Source organism: Pristiophorus japonicus, chromosome 7, assembly GCF_044704955.1.
Source record: "Pristiophorus japonicus isolate sPriJap1 chromosome 7, sPriJap1.hap1, whole genome shotgun sequence".
In the NCBI taxonomy this organism is placed as follows: domain Eukaryota; kingdom Metazoa; phylum Chordata; class Chondrichthyes; family Pristiophoridae; genus Pristiophorus; species Pristiophorus japonicus.
The window spans coordinates 125,277,810-125,304,063 of NC_091983.1; the positions used below are offsets into that span (position 1 = coordinate 125,277,810).

Genomic DNA, 26,254 nt, shown 5'->3' on the forward strand with positions numbered 1-26,254 from the left:
AAGCTCTTCCAGGTTGTGCACGTGTTCGGTGGTGTTGCGACAAGTGATCAAGATGGAACACCACGGTGCATGGAACCGATTTCAGCAGACTTTCAATGTTCCTCTGGAAGATGGCAGCAGTGGTACACGAACAGTCCTTTGTGCATGTTGATGCACGTCAACTTCTTTGACAGTTCTTTGACAGTTCAGCCAGCTCCTGTGTCATGTAAGCAGAGGTTAGGTCTAGCTTGGTGAACGACTTTCCCCCTGATAGCATTGCGAATAAATCCTCTGCTTTCGGTAGTGGGTACTGGTCCTGTAATGAGACTCGGTTGATTGTCACCTTGTAGTCCCCGCAGATTCTGACCGTTCCATCGCTCTTTAGCACCGGCACGATTGGTCTGGCCCACTTGTTGAACTCGACTGGCGATATGATTCCCTCTCATTGAAGTCTGTCCAGCTCTATCTCGACTTTCTCTTGCATCATATATGGGACTGCTCGGGCCTTGTGATGAATGGGCCGTGCCCCAGGAACAAGATGGATCTGCACCTTGGCGCCTGTGAAGTTGCCGATGCCTGGCTCAAATAACGGCGGGAATTTGTTTAACACCTGGGCGCATGTGGGGTCATCCACCGAAGACAGTGCTTTGATGTCGGCCCTGTTCCACCGGACCTTGCTTAGCCAGGTCCTGCCGAACAGCGTTGGGCCATCGCCTAGTACAATCCATAGTGGTAAATCATGCACCATTCCATCGTACAATACTTTCACTGCCGCACTGCCGATAACAGGTATGAGTTCTTTGATGTAAGTGTGCAGCGTTGTGTGAATCAGGCTCAGTTTGGCCTCTGTGTTGTTGCCCCACAGTTTTTCAAAAGCCGTCTGGCTCATAATCGATTGACTCGCCCCAGTGTCCAATTCCATGGAGAATGGAATGCCATTAAGTTTAAGTTTTAACATTATCGGAGGGCTTTTGATGGTGAAGGTTTGTACCCTCCGGTTGAGTTGCCTCTCCTGCTCGTTCAGTGCAATCCGCGCTGGATCGGTTGTCCTCTGCTGACTCTGCCACGTGGTGAGTCCGAGGTCGCTTGCACATTCGTTAGAGGTGCCCCATTGTTCCACAGGCCTTGCACACATAGTGTGTGAATCGACATTGATGAGCTCTATGACTGCCCCCGCAGCTTCAGCATGGTGTTTACGGGTTCGCATTCGCACTCCACAGCAGCCTCTGGGTCACCCTAGGTCTGGCCTCTGCAGTCGTGTGGGCCCTACAATGTACAGTTCTGCCTGCTGAAGGCATTATTTTATGCACAGTGCCGGTGAGCTTCGATTCTGTGAAGATATCTGTTTTGTGTTGTCGCTCGTGGATGTGAAGGCCTGGACTATCGTGATGGCCTTGTTCAGATCTAAGGATTCGGCAGACAATGGTTTGTGGACGATTCCGAGCATGAAAAAGTTCTGCAACAATTTCCGAAAAGATCCTGCAAATTTGCACTGTCCCGCAAGGCATATTAGGTCGGCGACAAAACTCACCACGTTCTGGCCCTTGGAATGTTGGGGCATGTAAAAGCGATACCTGGCCATTAAGATGCTCTCCTTCAGCTGGAGCCAGCGCACACAGCTCTGTGTAAGTCTTGTCCATTGGTTTGTTGGGGACCAGTAGATTTTTGAGGAGGCCATATACCGACGGCCCACATACGGTGAGGAGAATCGCCCTGCGCTTGGTCACCGTCTCAGTGGTGTCCAACTCGTTTGCCACAAAGTACTGGTCGAGACACTCCACGAAAGCTTCCCAATCATCACCCTCAACAAATCTTTCAAGAATACCAGCGGCAGGCATTTCTACGTGAAAGTTCGTGATCTGCAACTCGTCGCCAGTAGTTAAGTTCAGAATAACTCCATGAGACTGTGTTGTAAGCTCAAACCATTATGACCTTGGTCTCTTTAATATAACTCCAAAGTGAGGCAGCAAGATGGTGGACTGCCTTTTATACCTGCTTGCTCCAGGGTGCACAGGTGACCCATCGGTCTCCCACAGGTATGCCCCCTAGTGGCAACTCTTACACATAGGTGAGGTTCACATACATAACAGTTTAACTGCTAATCAATTTAACCTGCTGGTTCCTGACTGAATTTTCAAAGGAAGAGGAGATGGCCTGTGCAATCCCAGAAAATTAGACTGCAATTTTGCAAACCGAGGCGGGATCAGTGTGGTCGAGGTAGGTGGCGGACTGCGACGCCGCTCCTGGCTCCATGCCGGCTTCCCCCATGACTTTCCCCAGATGGGGCTTATTAAGCCCGCCATGCGAGGTTCCAGCCAATTAAAAGGAAGCAGGTCTGATGATGTCATTTGATGACGTGTCATCAGCCAGTTTCCTTAAAGGGACCATGTCCAAATTGATTTTGACAGTTGTGCTACAGCATTGAGCTGCTGCAAACCCCAACAAGCACAGCACAAAGGTGCACGGTTGCATCCAGGCTCTCTCTTGACTCCCTCCATATGCTTAGGGAGGTTCTCTTTCCTTTAAATGGGCGGAAGAGAGCTCTCCAGGACACCAAAGCAGCCTGGATGCATATTGCACATGAGGGCACAAGCAGTGATGTCGTCAGGAGGACCTGTGAGCAGTAGTGCAAATCTTTCAATGATCTCAGCCGATCATGAAAGGTGACTGTAAAGCCACACTCACCCTCATTTTGCTGTGCCACTCATCATATCCCCATTACTCCTGCATATCCTTGCATCAAAATACCTTGCATCTCCTCTCTATCTACATTATCACATCCCCATCTCACAAGCATCCTCAGCCTTGTCCAATCATACCACCTAACAACTCATGGGTAGGGACTTGGGTCTTCTAGCCAATGTTCCTGTAGAGTTTATGCTAATATGTTGTCAAACATTGAAATCTTTATTTTCAACACTTGGACAGACTTGTGTGAACCTTTGGAAGTGGCTTAGTGAGACATAAGGGTACCCACCGCAATGATGATGAGTGTGAAAAGAATGGCTTGGCCATTGTAGGATTGCTTTATGGTGCTGGTGTGGGGTGGTAGCAACCTGGCGCATCATGTGACAGCCAGAATGTACAGCGTCAAGTGAATTGGCATAGTGAGGCCATCCCGGGCAGCAATGTGGTCAGGTGCTGATGCTCCGTGTCCTGTGCAGCATCAGGTGATTATGGAGAAGGTTGGTGTTGTTGGTGCTGCTGGTATGCCTGGTGATGCTGGTGTGCCTGGTGATGTTGGTGTTGGGGCTGATCGTGGTGGGATTCTGAGGACCAAGGTGAGATTTTTTCAAGGGCACCAATGCTGATGGAATAGATGGCAGCTGAAGTTGAGATAATAGAAGCGATTTGTCAGTGGTGAGAGGTTGTTCCAAGAAGGTGACAGTGGATAGAGAGTTTATTCCAAACACTTCCAAACTGCATAAATCTCAAAAATGTCTTCCAAATCCTGAAGGCTCCAGCTTCTAAGATTGAAAAGTGAATAGCTGTGAAATGGTAGCTTTTAGAACACTTTTGCAGCTGTCACCTTTTCAGAAGAATGGAGAGTCATTGAAAACCCAACCTACTTGCCTGATGTGATCCCCAAGCGTCGGGAACCTGGTGAAAAAGCTAGAAAAATGGGAAGTAGATGGTTAAAAAGCTGTTTATGTATTTTTTAACAAGCTCTTAACAGTTTCAATTGGCTCACCTGCCGCATAATGTTGGGTCTGTAAAGCGCAGGCAGACCCGGCACTTGGGAAATTGGCACGAAGGCAGGTTCAGATCGGGCTGTCAATTCACTGTCAATCTTTTAGATTTTGACAGAGGACCTGCTGCTGAAGTTGTCCACTGAGTGGCGGCAAAATCCAGGCCCTAATGTGACTTTGCTCATCGTTGCTAATGTGTTAGCTTTGGTGCCTCTATTGTTCTGGCCAATCTGCTATTAACACCTCACATGGGATATTGCCGATTCATCTGCTTCTTTCTACTCGCCCATTGTCCCGACTAATCTCCAATATTAGCATAACCTAATCGGGCAGTTACCCCGAGATGTTATGATTAACTTTGGTGGGATATCTGACAGGCTGACATAGAGAGAATTCTAACACAAGACATCTGTAATACAGTATTTGTAAGAGCTGTGACCTGTTGGAGATTAAATAAAGCCACGAATGAGGTTTCTTATCCAAAAAAGAGCAACTGATTTCATGATTCTTAAGAGTTTGTCTGATTGTCTCTGTATTACTGTATATATTTGCTTTCTTAATCCATTGCTGTTTGGATTTTGAAATTATACTGCAGCTTATCTGAATAAAGATGACGGGCTTCCATCTGAATATTATACTGACTATTTCCTTTTTTTGTTTTCATAGTGACTGATACTAGTGTCAAGCATCTCAGCCTTTCTCCTATTCAGCAGCTTGGAATAAAAATAGTTGTCAGGTATTTTGCACTTTCTTTTAAACTGTGTTTTTAAAAAAAAAATTCTATGCAACAAGTCTTTAGATCAAACAGAAAAGTATTTAGAATTCTTAATTGTGAGATTGGGTGAATGTAAGTTACACTTAGTAAACTAGATTGTTGAATTCCTTTAGGGTCTGTTGATGTAATTTCCTTTTTTACATTAGGTGGCATTAATGCCATTATAAAATTGTAAATATTTGTTTCAAAAGTAACAATGTTTAAAACTATTTCTTTTGGCTAAAAGCTTTTGACATTGTGCTACTTGTACATCTGTTTCATAATATGAAAAAAAGACTTGCATTTATATAGCGCCTTTCATGACCACTGGATGTTCCAAAGCGCTTTACAGCCAATGAAGTACTTTATGAAGTATAGGTCACTGTTGTAATGTCGGAAATGTGACAGCCAATAATAACCAGATAATTTGGTTTTTAATTATGTTGATTGAGGAATAAATATTGGCTAGGACACCGGGGCTAACTCCTCTGCTCTTCTTTGAAATGGTGCCATGAGATCGTTTACATCCACCTGAAAGAGCAGATGTGAATCGGTTTAATGTGTCATCCGAAAGAAAACACCTCCAACAGTGCAGCACTCCCTCATTACTGCACTGGACTGTCAGCCTAGATTTCTGTGCTCTAGAGTGGGACTTGAACCCATAACCTTTTGACTCGGCAGCAAGGGCATTATGACTGAGCCACGGTTAACGCTTTAAACATTAGCACTGTAGCTCAACCTATAGATAGTTATTCATATAACGAAACAAACATTTTAGTACATTTTGGTTGGTGTTAAGCATACACAAGACTGCGGTCTCACTTCTTTAGGATGCCTACATAATACTGTAATAACTGAGTATGTTTCAAAATCTCTTTCAGATATGGCAGATTCCTTGGTTTACTAAAGGATGATTCCGACCAGGAGCTTGCAATTTTGCTGATGCACTGTGATATATTTATGAAACAGCAACAAATTACCATAAGCTCGTCACTTTGTATCCTTGTGTGTGGTTTTATACTTAAATGTTTTGAATACTTAAAGCTTACGGCAGAGCCATATATTTGTTTTCATTACTGTGAATTACACATACAGTAGATTTGATTACTGTGGATTCTCAAAACTCTGCCTTCATGTGTTCAATCCCACTTTAATTCCCAGCAGTACCTTTTTTCATTATTATTCATTTCTATTTTGATGTTGCTTCATCAGAATAGTTCCAAAGAATATAACTCAACATGTGATTCTTTTTGGGTCCCTAGTACATTTGCTTAGAGGAATAATGATTAGGCATTAATTTAATTTTTTTTACTCGGGTGATATGTAGCAAATGAAATTCTATCGTCAGACACTGAATTCCAGCTCTCAACATCTCGCTGTGTCTAAAAATCATTTTTCTCCATATTGCACCTTGCTCTTTATAAAGTGGTGGGCTCAAAACTCATCATCACATACCGTTTCATTGCAATTCAAATACCCTGGTGCACAAAAAGTGCTCAATGGAAAACATTTTAAAATTAAACTTTAACATCAAGGCTTCTGGCTGGTCTCTGAACAGTGGTTTAGTGGTCAGATGCTGTTCACAAAACTGTTTTCTTATAGTTTGTGGCATTTTAAATATATAGTGGTAAATAATAAAACTGCATAGAAATCTGAAATAAGAACTGGAAATGCCTAGCAGTATCTGAAAACAGAAATGATGCATTAGCATTTCAGGTGGAGTTCTTTCATCCGAACTCCGTTCTGACAAAAATCCCCCATCAAAAATATCACTTTACAATTTCTCTTTGCAGATGCTGATGGACCTGCCATTTACTTCTAGCATTTTCTGTTTTTATTTTTTTCTAAATTTTCACAGTAGTCGGAATGGCATGGTGATGATCTGCTTACTTCATTAATCCTCTATTTGTCTTAATTTCAGATGACCACATGCACACTTAATTTGTATTTATAATGCCTTTTCATCTATCACAAAGGCAGGCGAAAAGACAATGCAATGCACTCTCAACTTCATGAGGCACAGCACTAGTTTCCTAAAAAAATCAGCCATGTAACTTTTGTAAAATGAGAGCTTTGATACAACTCTCAAAAGGACTGAAAGCAATGTTTACACGAACCATTTGATTGACACCTCCCCCAGTCGAAAAAGGATGATGTAGTTTAATTCCAGCCCATCTGTATTCCCTGCTGAATATTTCAGTTACATGTAAATAATGTGTAAAGCAGAACATGCCAAAAGTAGCTTCATGCATTGAAATTAAATCCTACAGCTAAATAAAATATACTTTTGAATAGATTTGGAACCATTAGGTGAGGTAAAGACCTCTAATAGATAAAAAAAAAGCAAAGACTGGGGGAAAATACGCCAGTACCATTCATTAACCTCACAAGTTATTTATTTTCTCAGTTCATCAAAGTGGGGAAAGAAACTTGATGGAGACCAGATAGAAAGTTCAGTTTCCTAACATGAGTGTTCAGAATTATGGCACATAAGTGCATTCTAATGAGGGTTTTATGACTAGCCAGCAATGGAATTCAGTTTATATCTTCACATAGTTGATCTTTTGTTAGCATACAGCTTTTAACCTGGATTTTACAATAATTTGAGGCATATTTAGTGAGAAAAAGATAGTAATCCACAAACTTTGTATGTGGTCTGCCAGGAATTAGAAACACTGCAAGTAAAACAAAATATTGGGATGAAAATGCTGAAAATTGTTAGGTGTTTATCTGGACCCTAATAATCCTCTATTCTATTACATAGTATTTACAGCACAGAAAGAGGCCGTTCGACCCAACAGGTCCATGCTGGTGTTTATGCTTCACGTGAGCTTCCTCCTACCCTTCTTCATCTACCCCCATCAACATCTCCTTTTTTTCTGGGGAAGTCCAGAACCAGGGGTCACAGGTCTAAGGATAAAGGGTAAACCATTTAGGACCGAGATGAGGAGAAACTTCTTCACTCAGAGAATTGTGAACCTGTGGAATTCTCCACCACAGAAATTTGTTGAGGCCAGTTCATTAGATATATTCAAAAGGGAGTTAGATGTGGTCCTTATGGCTAAAGGGATCAAGGGGTATGGAGAGAAAGCAGGGATGGGGTACTGAAGTTGCATGATCAGCCATGATCATATTGAATGATGGTGCAGGCTTGAAGGACCGAATGGCCTACTCCTGTACCTATTTTCTATGTTTCTGTCAGCTGTGGCTCAGTGGGTAACACACTCGCCTGAGTCAGAAGGTTGTGGGTTCAAGTCCCATTCCAGAGACTTGAGCTTAATAATCCAGGCTGACACTCCAATGCTATGCTGAGGGAATGCTGCACTGTCGGAGGTGCCGTCTTTCAAATGAAACGTTCAACCCCGCCTGCTCTCTCAGGTGGATGTAAAAGATCCCAGGGCACTATTTCGAAGAAGAGCAAGGGAGTTCTTACCATTGTCCTGACTAATATTTATCCCTCAATCAACATAACAAAAACAGATTATCTGGTCATTATCACATCGTTGTTTGTGGGAGCTTGCTGTGCGCAAATTGGCCACCTCATTTCCCACATTACAACAGTGACCACACTTTTTAAAAAAAAAAGCACTTTATTGGTTGTAAAGCGCTTTGAGACATCCGGTGGTCTTGAAAGGCACTATATGAATTCAAGTCTTTTTTTTTTCTTTCTTTTCCTTTCTCCTTCTCCTTTAAATGCATCTATGCTAGTCACCTCAACTAGTTGTGGTAGCATGTTCCACATTCTAACCACTCATTGGGTAAAGAAGCTTCTCCTGAATTCTCTGTTAGATTTATTAGTGACTATTTTATATTTATGGCTAGGTGTATATATAGACCCCAACAACCCTCTGTTCTATTACATTAATTCTGACGAAAGATCATGGACCTGAAACGTTAACTCTATTTTTCCTTCCACAGATGCTGCCTGACCTGACTATTTCCACTATTTTCTGTTTATATTTTATATTTATGGCCCCTAGTTCTGGTCTCGCCCGCAAGTGGAAACATCTTCTCTATGTCTACCTTATTAAAATCTTTCATAATCTTAAAGACATCTATTAGGTCACTCTTCAGTCTTCTCCTCTACAGAAAACCACAAAAAAGTCTGATTAACCTCTCAGTTCTGGTATCATCCTAGTAAATCTTTTTTTGTACATTTACCAGCCTCTATATCCTTTTTATAATCTGGAGACCAGAACTGGTCACAATACCAATGTTCTGTACAAGTTTAACATAACTTCTCTGCTTTTCAATTCTATTCCTCTGCTATTTTTATGGCCTTATTAACATGCGTCACTACATTTAATGATTTGTGTAACTACCCCCAAATCCCTCTGCTCCTCTACCCATTTAGACATTTAGGCCACAATCTCACCAACTGTGGCAAGTCCGGGGCGGCTGGGGTTGGTGTCAGGTGGCAACCCCGATCCTGGCTCGAGCCAACACTGTGTGAAGAATCGTCCGTTGATGGGGCTTGTTAAGCCTGCCTTATGAAGTTCCCGGTCAATTGAAAGAAGCGGTGCTTGATGACATCATTTGATGACGCGTCATCAGCCGGTTTTCTTAAAGAGACCATGGCCACATTGATTTTGACAGTTGTTCTGTCAGTGTTCTGCAGCATAGAGGTGTGCGGCTACACCCAGGCTCTCTCATGACTCCCTCGAGATGCCTATGGAGGGAGTCACAGCACGCAGGGAGGTTCCCTTCCATGCCAATGGGCGGTAGAGATCTTCCCAGGACATCAACGCAGCCTGGTTGCACATCGCACACGAGGGCACGAGCAGGAATGTTGTCAGGAGGAGCTGGCTGCAGTGGCGCAAAACTTTCAATGATCACAGTCGATCAGGAAACATTACTGCAAAGCCACAGTCGACCTCATCCTGCTGTTCCACTCGTCACATCCCCATCACTCTTCCATATCCTACTCCTGCACATCCGTACTCACACCAACTTACCTTGCACCTCCACCCATCCCTCTCTCTCTACAATATCACATCCCCACCTCACACTCGCTCTCATCCTTATCCAATCATTGGGCTCAATTTTCCCCAAAGCATTTTTTTAGTGTACGGTTACGCCCGATTTTTGGGGGCCTAAGTACGGCAAAAAAAAATATTCTAAGTTTTCCCGTTGGATTTCTTCATTTTGGAGTGGCGTAACACGACCTTTCGTTTTGGGGGTTGGACCTTGAACTGTGCCAAAAAGATCGGGCTGCCATGGTAACCAGGGACACAATGCGAGCTGAGGCTGCAAACTGAAGCATAGAGCCAGCTCCCAACACGTTAAAAGAATTGAAAAACACATAGCAGCAACTTATCTCCAACCCCGTCCGAAGGGCTTGCCAGTCCAGTCCCATTCTCGATCCCCATTCTCCCGGTTCGGTTCCCATTCTCGGTTCTCTCTCTCTCTCTCTCTCTCTATGGACCGGACAGTCTTCGGGTGGGGTTGGAGGTAGAGTTGCTGCTATGTGTTTCTCAATTCTTTTAATGTGTCCGGGCATCTGCTGCACTGATTTCCTTAACTCTCCGGAAGGTTTTTCTGCAGAGGCCACATATGCTGGCGTAAGCACAACTGGAGTAACTCTCAGCTGGCCAAGCTTCCCTAAATGGCCAGAATTGGCGTGGGTGGCAGGTTACGCCCCCTTTGGCTGAAAAAAAACTGCCGCAAATCACTGGGGAAAATTGAGCCCATAATAACTAACAATATACAAGGGTAGGGACTTGGGTCTTTTAGCCAGTGTTCATGTAGAATTTATGGTAATATTTGTCAAACAATGAAATCTTTAGTTTGAGCACTTTGTGTTCTTGGACAGATTTGCATGAACCTTTGGAAGTGGCTTAGTGAGTTGTAGTGAATGGTGAGACATAAGGGTGCCCCCCACAATGGTGATGAGTGTGAAAGGAATGGCTTGGGCATTGCAGGGTTGCTTTATGGTGCTGATGTAGGGTGGTAGCAACCTGGTGCATCATGTGGCAACCATGATATTCAGTGTCAAATTAAGTAAATGTGGCCATGCTAAGGCCATTCCTGGCGAACCTAGCGGCAGTGTGGTCAGGTGCTGATGCCCTGTGTCCTGTGCAGCATCAGGTGATTGCAGAGAAGTTTGGTGTTGGTGGTGATGTTGGTGTTGGGGCTGATCATGGTGGGATTCTGAGGACTACAGTGAGATTTTTTTCAATGGCACTAATGCTGAAAGTTTATTGCGGGTTGTCTTGGGCTTACAGCAAACTTTCAATCTGCAAGCTGCAAACTGGATTGAGAGACGTCTTGTTGTTTTAGTATTTTTGATGTGAGTTGATTGAGTTAATCTGTGTAGGCAGGACTTCTGGTTATGTAATTTCAGCTCTGGTTGTTTGCAGTACCCAGCCATTTTCAGATCTCCATAGATTGACATAGATCTTCCACAGTCACCAACACTCACTACTTGTGTCGTCTGTTAACGCTGCATAAATTCCAGAAGCGTGAATGTTATGTATCTGGACTTGTATATACTCTGTACAGCCACCAGAGGGCTCATTCCTCGGAGTCCCACGGGATCCCGTAATCCCTTGGGAGCACAGGTATTTAAGAGTGCTTCACAGGTTGGAGAGGCACTCTGGAGACCTGCAATAAAAGACTACGGTCACACTTTACTTGGAGCTCACAGTGTTCAGTCTGACTCTTTCTCCATACACCACAACTGGCGACAAGATACAGATAGCGAACTCAAAGGTGCAGAGAATAGTGGGCATCCTGGAAAAATTCTCGGAGGGAACTGATTGGGAAACTATTGTGGAGCGATACTTCGTGGCCAACGAGCTGGATGGGGAAGAGAGCGCTGCCAAACAAAGAGCACCAGCGTATGGCCTCATGAAGAATCTGCTCACTCCAGCGAAACCCACGGAGAAATCATACGATGATTTGTGTACACTGGTCCGAGAGCATTTGAAACCGAAGGAAAGCGTTCTGATGGCGAGGTACAGGTTCTACATCTACAAAAATCTGAAGGCCAGGAAATATAGAAAATAGGTGCAGCAGTAGGCCATTCAGCCCTTCGAGCCTGCACCACCAATCAATAAGATCATGGCTGATCATTCCCTCAGTACCCCTTTCCTGCTTTCTCTCCATACCCCTTGATCCCTTTAGCGGTAAGGGCCATATCTAACTCCTTCTTGAATATATCCAATAAATTGGCATCAATAACTCTCTGCGGTAGGGAATTCCACAGGTTAACAACTCTCTGAGTGAAGCAGTTTCTCCTCATCTCAGTCCTAAATGGCCTACCTCTTATCCTAAGACTGTGTCCCCTGGTTCTGGACTTCCCCATCATCGGGAACATTCTTCCCGCATCGAACCTGTCCAGCCCCTTCAGAATCTTGTAAGTTTCTATGAGATCCCCTCTCATCCTTTTAAGCTCCAGTTGATCCAGTCTCTCCTCATATGTCAGTCCCTCCATCCCGGGAATCGGTCTGTTGAACCTTCGCTGCACTCCCTCAATAGCAAGAACGTCCTTCCTCAGATTAGGAAACCAAAACTGAACACAATATTCCAGGCGAGGCCTCACTAAGGCCCTGTACAACTGCAATAAGACCTCCCTGCTCCTATACTCAAATCCCCTAGCTATGAAGGCCAACATATCATTTGCCTTCTTCACCGCCTGCTGTACCTGCATGCCAACTTTCAATGACTGATGTACCATGACAACCAGGTCTCGTTGCACCTCCCCTTTTCCTAATCTGCCGCCATTCAGATAAACTGCCTTCGTGTTTTTGCCACCAAAGTGGATAACTTCACATTTATCCACATTATACTGCATCTACCATGCATTTGCTCACTCACCTAACCTGTCCAAGTCACCCTGCAGCCTTTTAGCGTCTGCCACCCAGCTTAATGTCATCTGCAAACTTGGAGATATTACACTCAATTCCCTCATCCAAATCATTAATGTATATTGTAAATAGCTGGGGTCCCAGCACTGAGCCCTGCGGTACTCCACTAGTCACTGCCTGCCATTCTGAAAAGGACCCGTTTATCCCGACTCTCTGCTTCCTGTCTGCCAACCAGTTCTCTATCCACGTCAGTACATTACCCCCAATACCATGCGCTTTGATTTTGCACACCAATCTCTTGTGTGGGACCTTGTCAAAAGCCTTTTGAAAGTCCAAATACACCACATCCAATGGTTTTCACTTGCCCACTCTACTAGTTACATCCTCAAAAAATTCTCGAAGATTTGTCAAGCAGGATTTCCCTTTCATAAATCCATGCTGACTTCGACTGATCTCGTCACTGCTTTCCAAATGTGCTGCTATTTCATCTTTAATAATTGATTCCAACTTTTTCCCCACTACTGATGTCAGGCTAACTGGTCTATAATTACCCCTTTTCTCTCTCCCTCCTTTCTTAAAAAGTGGTGTTACATTTAGCTACTCTCCAGTCCATAGGAACCGATGCAGAGTCGATACACTGTTGGAAAATGATCACCAATGCATCCACTATTTCTAGGGCTACTTCCTTAAGTACTCTGGGATGCAAACTATCAGGCCCCGGGGATTTATCGGCCTTCAATCCCATCAATTTCCCTAACACAATTTCCCGCCTAACACGGATATCCTTCAGTTCCTCCTTCTCACTAGACCCTCGGTCCCCTAGTACATCCGGAAGGTTATTTGTGTCTTCCTTCGTGAAGACAGAACCAAAATATTTGTTTAACTGGTCCGCCATTTCTTTGTTCCCCATTATAAATTTAGCTGAATCTGACTGCAAGGGACCTACGTTTGTTTTCACTAATCTTTTTCTCTTCACATATCTATAGAAGCTTTTGCAGTCAGTTTTTATATTCCCAGCAAGCTTCCTCTCATACTCTATTTTCCCCCTCCTAATTTAACCCTTTGTCCTCCTCTGCTAAATTACAAAATTCTCCCAGTCCTCAGGTTTGCTGCTTTTTCTGACCAATTTATATGCCTCTTTCTTGGAATTAACACCATCCTTAATTTCCCTTGTTAGCCACGGTCGAGCCACTTTGCCCGTTTTATTTTTACTCCAGACAGGGATGTACAATTGTTGCAGTTCATCCATGTGATCTTTAAATGTTTGCCATTGCCTATCCACCGTCAACCCTTTAAGTATCACTCGCCAGTCTATTCTAGCCAAGTGATGTCTCATACCATCGAAGTTACCTTTCCCCAAGTTCAGGACCCTTGTCTCTGAATTAACTGTGTCACACTCCATCTTAATAAAGAATTCTACCATATTATGGTCACTCTTCCCCAAGGGGCCTCGCATAACAAAATTGTTAATTAGTCCTTTCTCATTACACATCACCCAGTCCTCTAGTTGGTTCCTCGACATATTGGTCTAGAAAACCATCCCTAATACACTCCGGGAAATCCTCCTCCACCGCATTGCTACCAGTTTGGTTAGCCCAGTCAATATGTAGATTAAAGTTGCCCATGATAACTGCTGTACCTTTATTGCCGCATCCCTAATTTCTTGTTTGATGCTGTCCCCATCCTCATTACTACTGTTTGGTGGTCTGTACACAACTCCCGCTAGCGTTTTCTGCCCTTTGGTATTCCGTAGCTCCATCCATACAGATTCCACATCATCGTACGCACTACTCTTATCGACCTCCTTGGTTATCTCCTCAAAAAATTTAATCAGGTTAGTCAGACACGATCTTCCCTTAACAAATCCGTGTTGACTGTCCCTAATTAATCCTTACCTTTCCAAATGCAGATTTATCCTGTCTTTCAGGATTTTTTCCAATAATTTTCCCACCGCTGAGGTTAGGCTGACAGGCCTGTAATTACTCAGCCTATCCCTTTCTCCCTTCTTAAACAAAGATTTTACATTAGCAGTCCTCCAATCCTCAGGCACCATGCCCAGATCCAAAGAGGACTGGAAAATGATGGTCAAGGCCTCTGCTGTTTCCTCTTTTACTTTGCACAACAGCCTGGGATGCATTTCATCCGGGCCTGGGGACTTATCTACTTTCAAAACTGCTAAACCCCTTAATACTTCCTCTCTCATATTTATTTCATCCAGAATATCACACTCCTCCTCGATAGCAGTATCTGCATTGTCCCTTTCCTTTGTGAAAACAGATGCAAAGAATTTGTTAAGAACCCTCCCAACATCTTCCACCTCCACACAAAGATTACCCTCATGGTCTCTAATAGGCCCTACCCTTTCTTTAGTTAACCTCTTACTCTTAATATATTTATCGAACATCTTAGGGTTTTCCTTAATTTTACTGGCGAAGAATTTCTCATGCTCTTAGCATTCCTAATATCCTTTTTAATTTTGCCTCTTAACTTCCTATATTCTTTTAAAGATTCTATAGTATTTAGCTGTTGATATATGACATAAGCATCCCTTTTTTCCTTTATCCCCCCCTGTAAGTCCCTCGACATCCAGGGGGCTCGAGAATTATTTTTTGCAACCTTTTTCTTTAAGGGCACATGTTTAGCCTGGGCCTTCCAGATCTCCTCCTTAAATGCCTCCCACTGTTCCGACACTGATTTACGCACAAGTAGTTGTTTCCAGTCCACCATGGCCAAATCACTCCTTAACTTAGCAAAATTAGCTTTTCCCCAATTCGAAAATTCTATTCCAGGCCTATTCTTGTCCTTATCCATAACCAAATTGAATCTGACTGATTTATGGTCACTGGCACCCAAGTGCTCTCCCACTAATACCCCTTCAATCTGTCCAGCTTCATACCCCAAAAGTATATCCAAGACCGCCCCCTCTCGTGTTGGGCTTGCTACAGATAGGGCCATTTTGCAAACAATCCAGAAAGATAAGACTGGGTGAGCTACATTGAAAAAAATTATCTGGTATTGGGATCCTTTAGGACTCACTATTTCCTCATAGTTCTACCTTCTCACTGATACCACTTGAGAGTCGAGCAAAGAAAATGATGAAAGCATCAATCTTTGATCAAATCACAGTCAATATAACTGCGCATCTTCAAAAATAATTTTCTCAAAAAACCTGATTCACACACATTGTGGCTGTTATAACCAAAAGTAATATCCTTTGCACAGGTCATTCATCCAAAATCCTCTTTGTTCTGCTGTGCAAAATGATCACATTAAATTCAATATAAAGGAAATACTTGATATAATGGATGTGATACTATGTTTATCACACTTTTGACACCCACTGAGCTCACTCACAAGTCATTCAACCAGCTTCAAGAGTGTAATAAATATGCCATCATACTCATCAGTACTCCATTATGTTGCATACACACATCATTCAATATTAATTTGCCTTTTTCATATGCAACCTATGATGCTATTTTAATGGCCACTTCTGTCGCCACATACAAAATTGTTCCGAGCTCCGAAGGGAATTCAGCTGTTTTACTTTTAACTTTGAGAAATCCATACTATATCAGAAGCTAATAGGCCAAATTCAAAATTACTTTTATTGAGAATCTAAGATTGTCCTAACCTCACTGACACCAATAACCTCACTTGCATTTTCTTTTTTTAATGGAAAACAAAGCTCTTCTTCGCATTATGTTCTCTTAAAACTATGTAAGAATTATAGTCAAGAGATCTGCTGCCACGGCTCTGCTTGTGTCATTCTCAGTTGACAGAGAGGTGCACACGAGCAGCCAGGAATGTTTGCCTCTCATTTTACCTTCCCAATGTAGTGAAACACTTCGGGTGCAAAATTCAATGCATTTGTGCCTCCCGTTAGTGCCCCCGGTGGGGTGTTAACGGACCACAAATGCATTACCGATTGGATGCTGACAACTCCCGCTATATTGGCCAGGAGTTTAGCAGCAGCGCTATGGCTTTGTGCCCCAATCTCCTGCACCCGGAGATCGTGACGTCATCGCCACACACATCCCCTGTTAGCGCCCCAGCCCTAAAATCAATTTTCGTCCGCTGCAGCAGTACCAGGCGAAAACACTGGTAGCTGCAGGAGGCGTTGATCGGGCAGCCGGCCGCTAAAACAAAAACATACCTTGGTTTTCGCAGTGCTGCTCTGTTTTCTTCGTAAGATCCTCAAGCAGTAATCCAGCTCCCTAGTGTGGTGTCTCTGCACCTTGTTACAAACTCACACGAGGCATGGATATATCAGACACGGTCACTCTGTGACCTTCACTTTATTTCAAGGACTGAAGAGCGCTGATCCTGGGTGGGACCTCCCCTTTTATACCTGGAAGCCCAGGTGAGGAACTCACCCCGTGGTCCGGGTGTGCATTACAAGGGTACAGGTACAGTATGCATGAGTTACAGTTACATACTTATAGTCATTGCAAGATGGTGAAATACATGACATCACCTCACCCCTTAGATCTTTTAGTTTCAGAGGTTAAGTCTATCAGGTGGTCGGCGCTCTCTCGTGGAGCACTGCATCTGTGGCTCTGGTGGCTGAGCCTCAGCACGCATTTCTGTCACTTGAGGTGATTCCGGCCTGTCCGGGACTGTGCATGCTGAGGGCTGTCTTTGTTGCTCGTACGCTGGCAGTGGTGTGGGTGCTATCTCACCATGCTCTTCTTCCGGTTCCTCCATGTCTGCACTGAAACTTGTCTTTACTTGGTCCAAGTGTTTGCGGCATATCTGCCCATTATTTAGTCTGACCACCACGATACTGTTTCGTTCTTTGCCAATTACGGTGCCCTCAAGCCATTTGGGTCCCAAAGCATGGTTAAGAACAAATACCGGGTCATCTATTTCTATACACCTCCCCCTTGAGCCTCGATCATGGAGCTCGGTTTGGAACTGGCGCTTGCCCTCAACAATGTCTGCCAGGGCTGGGTGAATGAGGGACAGCCGCGTCTTGAGCGTGCATTTCATGAGGAGTTCCGCTGGCGGGACTCCCATGAGCGAGTGCGGCCGGGACCTGTAGGCCAGCAGGAGGCGCGATAGGCGGTACTGAAGGGAGGGTCCTTGGATGCGTAGCATGCCCTGCTTTATGACTTGGACCGTCCCTTCCGCCTGGCCATTGGAGGCCGGCTTGAATGACGCTGTCCGGACGTGCTTGATCCCATTGCCCGACATAAATTCCTGGAATTCATGGCTGGTAAAACACGGGCCATTATAGCTGACCAGGATGTCCGGCAAGCCGTGGGTCGCGAAAACCGTACGCAGACTCTCCACAGTGATGGATGTCGTGCACGAGTTCAATATGATGCACTCGATCCACTTCGAGTATGCATCGACAACGATCAGTAACGTTTTTCCCATGAACGGGCCCGTATAGTCCATGTGAATACGTGACCATGGCCTGGTTGGCCAGGGCCACGGGCTGAGTGGGGCCTCTCTGGGGGCATTGCCCAGCTGGGCACACATCGTGCTCTGTGAACCCAGTGTTCCAGGTCTGAGTCAATCCCCGGCCACCACACGTGTGACCGGGCAATGGCCTTCCTTAACACGATGCCAGGGTGCTCGCTGTGGAGTTCGCTGATGAATGCTTCCCTTGCTTTCTGGGGCATAACAGGCAGTCGGCTTGGACGGAGAGTTCATCCATCCGTCTCTGAAACGGCCTGACCTCCTCGGGGCATGCCCTGTGTGCGGGCGCCCAGTCCCCAGTCAGGACACATTTCTTTATCATGGTTAGGAGGGGGTCCCTGTTGGTCCAGAGTTTGATATGGTGGGCTGTGATGGGGGAGCCCACAATGTCAAAAGCCTCAACGGCCATGACCACCTCGGCGCTCTGCTCCAACGCCCCCTTGATGGTGGCCAATGGGAGCCTGCTGAGCGCGTCAGCGCAATTCTCGGTGCCTGGCCGGTGCCGTATGGTGTAGTCATATGCAGCCAGCGTGAGGGCCCATCGCTGTATGCGAGCTGACGCATTAGCGTTGACAGCCTTGCTGTCGGACAACAGGGATGTTAACGGCTTGTGGTCTGTCTCTAGCTCGAACCGTCTACCGAAAAGGTACTGGTGCATCTTTTTTACACCGTACACACGCGCGAGTGCCTCCTTCTCGACCATGCCGTATCCAGGTCGCTCTGCCTGGGAGAACGATCTGGAGGCGTAAGCCACCGGTTGGAGTCGGCCGTCATCATTACCCAACTCCCCCAACCCCGTAGGATGACGCATCACAGGTTAAAAACAGTTTTTTACAGGGGTCATATAAAGTCAACAGTTTGTTGGAACACAGCAGGTTCCTTGCCTTATTGAAAGCCCGTTCTTGACAATCCCCCCAAGACCATTCACAACCTTTACGGAGGAGCATGTGAAACGGCTCCAACAATGTGCTTAAGTTCGGCAGGATGTTCTCAAAATAATTCAAGAGTCCCAGGAATGATCGCAACTCCGACGTGTTGCCGGGCCTGGGCGCCCGGCGAATTGCCTCAGTTTTTGATTCAGTGGGCTGGATCCCATCTGCGGCAACCCTCCTGCCCAGGAACTCAACCTCTGGGGCCGAAAACACGCACTTGGCCATTTTCAGCAGCAGGCCTACCCGTTCCAATCGGCGGAGCATCTCCTCCAGGTTGCGGAGGTGTTCCTCAGTGTCTCGACCCGTTATAAGGATGTCGTCTTGGAACACGATCGTTCCAGGGATGGATTGAGCAAACTTTCCATGTTTCGCTGAAAGATAGCCGCTGCCGAACGAATGCCAAACGGAAACCTATTGTAAACAAATAATCCTTTGTGTGTTGTGATGGTGGTTAGAAACTTGGATTCTTCAGCCAGTTCCTGAGTCATGTAGGCTGAAGTGAGGTCCAGCTTCGTGAACAGCTTACCACCTGCCAGCGTGGCAAAAAGTTCCTCCGCTCTCGGGAGCGGGTATTGGTCTTGCAACGACACTCGGTTGATGGTGGCTTTGTAGTCGCTATAAATCCTAACCGAGCCAACTGCTTTGAGGACGGGAACAATGGGACTTGCCCAGTCGCTGAATTCAATGGGCGAAATTATGCTCTCTGAGCAGCCTGTCCAGTTCACTTTAAATTTTTTCACGCATCACGTACCGCACTGCTCTGGCTTTGTGGTGCACTGGTCTGGTGTCCGGAGTGATGTGTATCACTACTTTGGTGCCCTTGAACGTTCCAACACCGGGTTGAAAGAGTGACTCGAATTTTTGCAATACCTGCGAGCATGAACTTTGCTCCACGGATGAAATGGTGTGCACATCCCCCCCCCCCCCATTTCCAATTCATCTCAGCTAACCAACTCCTCCCCAAGAGCGCAGGGCCATTTCCCGGAACAATCCAGAGTGGCAGCCGGTTCTGTGATCCATTATGCGTTACCACCAAGTTTGCACTATCCAGCACTGGGATGATCTCTTTGGTGTACGCACGTAGCTGTGTCTCAATGCGTTCCAATTTGGGCCTGCTAATTCTGTGTGGCCATAGTCTCTCAAATTGTTGGGCGCTCATGAGGGACTGGCTAGCTCCGGTATCCAGTTCCATGTGCACCGGGATGCCATTCAGTAAGACTTTCATCATCATGGGTAGCGTTTTGGTGTATGAGCTGTGGACGTCGGCCACATGAACTCTCTGAACTTCAGCATCCATGGTTGTTCCCCAGGCCTCAACCTGCATTTCAGACCCCTCGTCTGGTTCGTCTGTCTCGCAGACTAGCCTCGCTACTGCCTTTTTGCACATCCTGGCCTGGTGTCCCTTGACATTACAAATCCTACAGGTGTAAAGTTGGAACCTGCAGATTTTTGCAGTGTGTCTGCCCCCACAACTCCAACATGAGCTGAGATTGCTGTTAACAAAAGGGCTATTCCCAGGCATTCCTCTCTGATGGCTCGTTTGGCTGTTTCTAAGCACTCTGATGGAGGGTGTTAATTGTCCCATCACAGGATGCATTGTTCCTCAAGATGGCGTGAATTGCCTAACCCCTTTCCATTGTCCCTGTTGCAGACCCACCCTGGAGCTAGTTGCTGCCTGGACGGTGTCAAATTGCCCTTGCCTGCCTGCCTGGACGATGTCGAATTGCCCTTGCCTGCCTGTGGCGTTGTGTTTCCTTTTTACAACATTAACTTCCTGGTTTATCGCAACATTGAAACCAGGGCTGTGTGTAAATTAGCTTGGTCTCCTCTTCCCCTGCCATGAAGGTCTGAGCTATCAACGCTGCCCCTTCTAAAGTCAAATCCTTAGTCTTTATGAGCTTCCTGAAAATGCCGGCATGATTAATGCCCTCGATGAAAAAGTCCCTTAACATCTCCCCCCTGCAGGCATCGGAGAACTTAGAGACTGGCCAAACGCCGCAGTTCTGCCACAAAGTCCAAGATATTTTGTCCCTCCCGATGCCGGTGAGAGTAGAACTGGTGCAGGGCCATGTGTACGCTACTTGCCGGCTTGAGATGCTCACTGATCAGCTGGCTGAGCTCTTCGAAGGACTTGTCCACTGGCTTTTGGGGTGCGAGCAGGTCTTTCATCAGGGCATACGTCTGTGGACCACAGCTGGTCAGTAGATGCACCCTCCGCTTGTCAGCCGCTGCCTATTCCAGCCAGTCCTTTGTGACAAAGCACTGCTGGAGTCTTTCCACAAAGTCGTCCCAGTCCTCACCCACACAGTAGCGTTCCTCTGTGCCACCGGTGGCCATCCTCGTGGTTCGGTGATTCCCGATTCTCGTCGACAGATGTAGTGTCTCTGCACCTTGTTACAAACTCACACGAGGCATAGATATATCAGACACGGTCACTCTGTGACCTTCACTTTACTTCCAGGACTGAAGAGCGCTGATCCTGGGTGGGACCTCCCCTTTTATACCTGGAAGCCCAGATGAGGAGCTCACTCCCTGTGGTCAGGGTGTGCATTACAAGGGTACAGGTACGGTATGCATGAGTTACAGTTACATACTTATAGTCATTGCAAGATGGTGAAATACATGACACCTAGGTGGACCAGGTAGGTCCTTTTTTCATTCCAGAGTCTTCAGCATGGGCACTTCCGTTTAAGGGAGGAAAGGGCCCTTTGGACGTGTAGTGCTGCACAGCCCAGTGTACAGCGCTGCTGTGGCATCTGCCCCATTAGCGCTCCAAGAAGGAAGTGATTTGATTTAGCACTCCACTTCCTTCCTGGAGCGCTAAACTGAATTTTTGAGAGGGGGAAACTTTAGCGCCTGGCGCTATGTTTCCCACCTCAAATGTTACCACTCCCAAACGGAGCGATAATGAATTTTTCCCCATATTCTCCACTTCTAATTTTGCAGCAATCAGAAATTGACCAATGAGGCGATCACAGGTTAGAACATATGCCTTATCACTTAATAACATTGTGTGCTGGTTCTCCAGCGCGCTGAGGCACTGTACTCCTCGTGCCTCAAACCTTCGCATCTCAGCATTTCTCTGTCTGCTCCACCTGCACACTTCTGTGTGTTTTTCTGAAGGAAAATCTGGCATTAACTACAACAGGTTTTTTATTACAATCTAGATGGCATGTTTTTGAAGGGACTGAGTTAGATTTCCCTGCCCCCCCCCTGCCCCGAGCAGACTTCAGATAGCAGGCCCGTTCCATTTTGTGGGCTGGGCTTATTGGCATCGTGGTGGTGGGCTGCAGGACAGAGGGGTAGGGTAATATAGTGGTTCTGTTAATAGACTAATATCAGTACATTGTAGGTGCAAACCGTAAAATGGGTACATTCTGCTTCTGGACAAGAAAATATGCAGGTTATAATCAGTGCATTATTTAATCAAACATTTATCTTTTATGTACCATTATTTCAGCTGCTAAATATTTACCAGATTTTTCACCTCCATTATATAAAGATGATATAAAAATATACATTCTGTAGAGCTATGTAACATCGTTGCTCTGCACTTAAGGAGATGTGAGACCTGAATTCAAATTCAGTGATGGAAACATAACAGGAAAAATGTGTTTTTAAAAAATTGATTTATGCTGTCAGATTTCCTTGACTGAAGCTTACAGGCTGTCTACAGGGAGGTTATGTTGGGCATGACTGGTTTGCATCCACTGCATTTTTGATAATGTCAGGGGATGGAGAGAGAGCTCTAACATTTCTGCAACAATTTTCAAACCTTCTCGTCTCAGCATTTCTCTGGCTGCCCCGCCTGCACGCTTCTGTATGTTTTTCTGATGGAAAATCTGGCATTAACTACTAAAGATATTGTATTACATTCCAGATGGCAAGTTTTTGAAGAGACTGGGGTTGATTCCCCCCCCCCTCCCCAAGCAGACTTTTGGCAAGAGGCCTGGTCCATTTTGAAGGCTGGGCTCATTGACATCATGCCGCTGAGCTGCAGGACAGGGCTTGGGTAGTACAGTATGTTAATGGACTAGTAATCCAGAGGTTCATAATGGTCTTTCTCATCATTGCATTTCAGAATTTGAATTCAGTATAAAAAATAATGCTGATTTACCTCCGAGGCAAAGATGAGCTCCTAATGGAGTAAGTAGCACTTAGGACCCCACCTTTACTTTTAAGGTTAATCTGACCAAAGAAACTGCATTGGAGTCAAAATTTAATCTGGACACATATCTCCAATGAACCTGCTGTGGAGGAAAATCCAACCTCTGCTATCAAGACATGAATAATGGCTGCTTGGATGTGATACTGGAAGTTGACGAGTGCCCATATCCCAGTAACAAGTCACTTTTGCTGTGTTTCAGGCCGGTAATGGGCAGGATTATCGGGCTGCCCACGGGAAGTCACCGGTGAGGGGCCCAACTGTTTTCAGGGTCAATCCTCATTTGTTTAATGGTAGCGTACTGCCAGCGCTGAATCAAATGGTATTTCAAAATTGCATCAGAATCTTAGCATTGGATCTGATTTGCATATTATAAATAGGCTGCAGTGTGAAACAGGCAGGTACCTGGGCTGCCCATGGGAAGGTCCCAATGAAAATATTGGTGGCCGGGTGAGAACGAGGTGCAATTTTCGGGATGCTACACCCTGTTCCCAATTGGGATCAAGTATCTATGGGAGATAGGGAGAAAATTAGTGAGATAAAAAAGAAGAGCTACTGTGCGTAATAACATGACATATATTAATGTTAAATTGTACAGATGAAAAGAAAATTATATCTACAAATGGTATGTCTTCATTTATAGTGCACTAGAAGCAGTTTTCACAGTTTATCCATTACTGTGTCACCTAGTGGTAACAAAGGAGGGGACTGTAGGATTCCAGTGATCTTCCATCATTTTTATTTACTGGCTAAAAAAGACTTCTGGCTGTCCATCAGTGTTTTTCTCTTCCTTTATAAATAATGTTACTTTGTAGTTTCTAATACAACTGGTTGATCCTATGGAACCTCTGGATTATTGTCTGCCAAAATAACAGAATTCTTCCTGACATATTTGTTTACTTACATGAGCACTACCACAAAGTTTTCTTTATTATCTTCAGACACAAAGCATAGTTTTGCCTGGTAAATGCCCAGGTTGAGTCATATCAGAATTTAGAAGAAGAACATCTGTAACAGATGTTTAGATATAACACATTGGATAGGAGCAAAATAAAGTCTTTAATTCTAGTGGTTTGGTCAGTAGATATTGTGGTTGTGATCAGTGTTTTAGGATGGGGTGGGGCGGGGGGGGGGGGTGTTAGGGTGCGGGATTGCCTTGCTGAAGTAAGTTTAAAATGTATTTTACTCCCTTTTCATCTACAAGGAAGGCCACGCCGCCTACGCCTAGCAAACTGACACAGAAATCTCCCACAATGACCTTCCCTCCAGTTTTTTCCCCCTCTCCTGCTCAGCCTGCACAGAGAACAACAGGAACTGGATGCATGGGAAGATTTTGTCTAAATATCTGTTGGTTTTGAATGATGGGGTAGTGAGCATAGTTGTTTCTTTGAAAGGGATTGTGATAGCATGAATCCATTCAGGACCATGGGTTATGCTTTTTTTTTAATTAATGAAAGTGGGATACCAGTCCCCATCATTTTTATAGCCTCACATATCCCAATGTTACTCCAAAATGATTACACTTGGATGTTATTTGATTTCCAAACATGTTTTGAATTTTAAGCTCGCTGAAAGGTAATTGTTTCTATCTGAGATCTCAATATAAAATGGCTTGATTATATTATAGCAGAACAAAGAATGTGAAAATTAATCAAAATATACTGTGGATAATGTATATGATAGATTGTCCAGAAGAAGGACACCACTTGAATTTTTCTTCTAAGTTCATTCATGTTCTAATTTTGTTTTTGCTGTCACCTTGGCAGATCCATCTTTCTGTGGAAAATGCAGAATCCGGTATCCATCCTGTGTATTCTTGCACAACTTATTACATTGAGATGTTACTGAAGAGAGAATTACCACTTGTCTTCTCAGCGTTCCGCATGTCAGGGTTCACTCCTTCACAGGTGAAATGTCAATTTAAAGAAAATGCATGTGAAGAGTTTCATAGTTTCGACTGGAAGGTTAAGCGATGTAACTGTTTATGATTTTAATAACCTGTGGGCTGTACGCGCACTTTCAGAAATAGACTCAAATTTATTTTTTCATGTTAATTAGATTTCTAAAGATCGATGTTTGGAGCAGTATATATGTGTGGGTATTTGGTATAAAATTAGTACATCTGTTACCATTTTTCTAGTGACTCATAAGTCGTAGAATATTTGATTGTTCTGATCTTAGAATTTTTTACCTCAGTTGAACATATTTGAGATAATGATTATATTAGTCCCGGTGGTGTGGGATCTCACAAAATTGCGGCTAATGTTTATCACTTTCTGTGATAGCACAGGTACTAAAATCAGGCATGTAAGGTCGCCCACTTTGCTGACTCACAAAATCGGGGCAACTATTTTAAGTCAAAGTTTGTGATCAATCTTGATCTTTCTGTTAACATAAAATGTATATTCCAAATCACAAAGTTTATCTCAGAGCAATTACATTTTAGATCAGTCAGATCAGAAAAAGATTTGAATGGTGACAAATATATACACAGTTAACAGTCTCAAATGCTAGGAATGCATATTGGAAATTTGGGCGCAGCACTCACCATGGATTCTTGTCCCTTAAAAGATGGAAATTTACCCCATTGTGTTTTTAAAAGTAGTGGCTACAATTCAAACTTTTTAAAGTAGATCATCATCATAGGCAGTCCCTCGGAGTCGAGGATGACTTGCTTCCACATTAAAAATTAGTTCTCAATTGACTGTTAAGTCCAATACGGGAGCTACAGTCTCTGTCGCAGGTTGGACAGACGGTGGTTGAAATTACATTGGTTGAAGTGCCGGTTTTTTAAAGTGCTTGGGTTGTCATACGCTCCTTCCGCCGTTTGCGCTTGGTCTCTGCTTAATCCTGGCGAAAAGACTCGAAGTGTTCGACGCCCTCACGGATTATTCTATTCCATTTTGAGCGATCTTGCACGAGTGACTCCCAGGTGTCGGTGGGGATGCTGAACTTCTTCAAGGAGGCCTTGAGGATGTCCTTGAAGCGTTTCCGCTGCCCACCTGGGGCTCTGAGTAGAGCGCTTGCTTTGGGAGTCTCGAATCGGGCATATGGACGATGTGGCCCATCCATCGGAGCTGATTGAGTGTTGTCAATGCTTCGATGCTCAGGATGTTGGCCTGCGCAAGAATACTGACATTGGTGTGGCTATCCTTCCAATGGATTTGCAGGATCTTCCAGAGGCATCGTTGATGGTACTTCTCCAGTGCTTTGATGTGCCTGCTGTATATAGTCCATGTCTCAGAAGCCTATATGAGGGCAGGTGTCACTACTGCTCTGTAGACCATGAGCTTTGTGCCGGTTTTAAGGTTCTGGGCTTCAAACACTCTATTGCTTAGGCGACCAAAGGCTGCGCTGTGGCACACTGAAGGCGGTGTTGGACCTCATCATCGATGTCTGCCCTTGTTGACAGTAGGCTCCCGAGGTATGGAAAATGGTCCACATTGTCCAAGGCCACATCATGGATTTTGATAATCGGGGGCAGTGCTGTGTGGCGGGTG

The 26,254-nt window shown here is 44.8% G+C and overlaps 1 protein-coding gene across 2 annotated transcripts in view; it reads left to right on the forward strand.

The window, feature by feature from the left end:
- Positions 1-26,254, forward strand: part of tbc1d32 (TBC1 domain family, member 32) — a 454,803-nt gene that overhangs the window by 350,266 nt on the left and 78,283 nt on the right. For both annotated transcript variants that reach the window (XM_070885302.1, XM_070885303.1), the window contains exons 29-32: positions 4,335-4,404; positions 5,304-5,419; positions 22,255-22,409; positions 24,521-24,661. In XM_070885302.1, the coding sequence (XP_070741403.1) occupies positions 4,335-4,404; positions 5,304-5,419; positions 22,255-22,409; positions 24,521-24,661 (482 nt within the window). The remainder of the gene's footprint in view (positions 1-4,334; positions 4,405-5,303; positions 5,420-22,254; positions 22,410-24,520; positions 24,662-26,254) is intronic.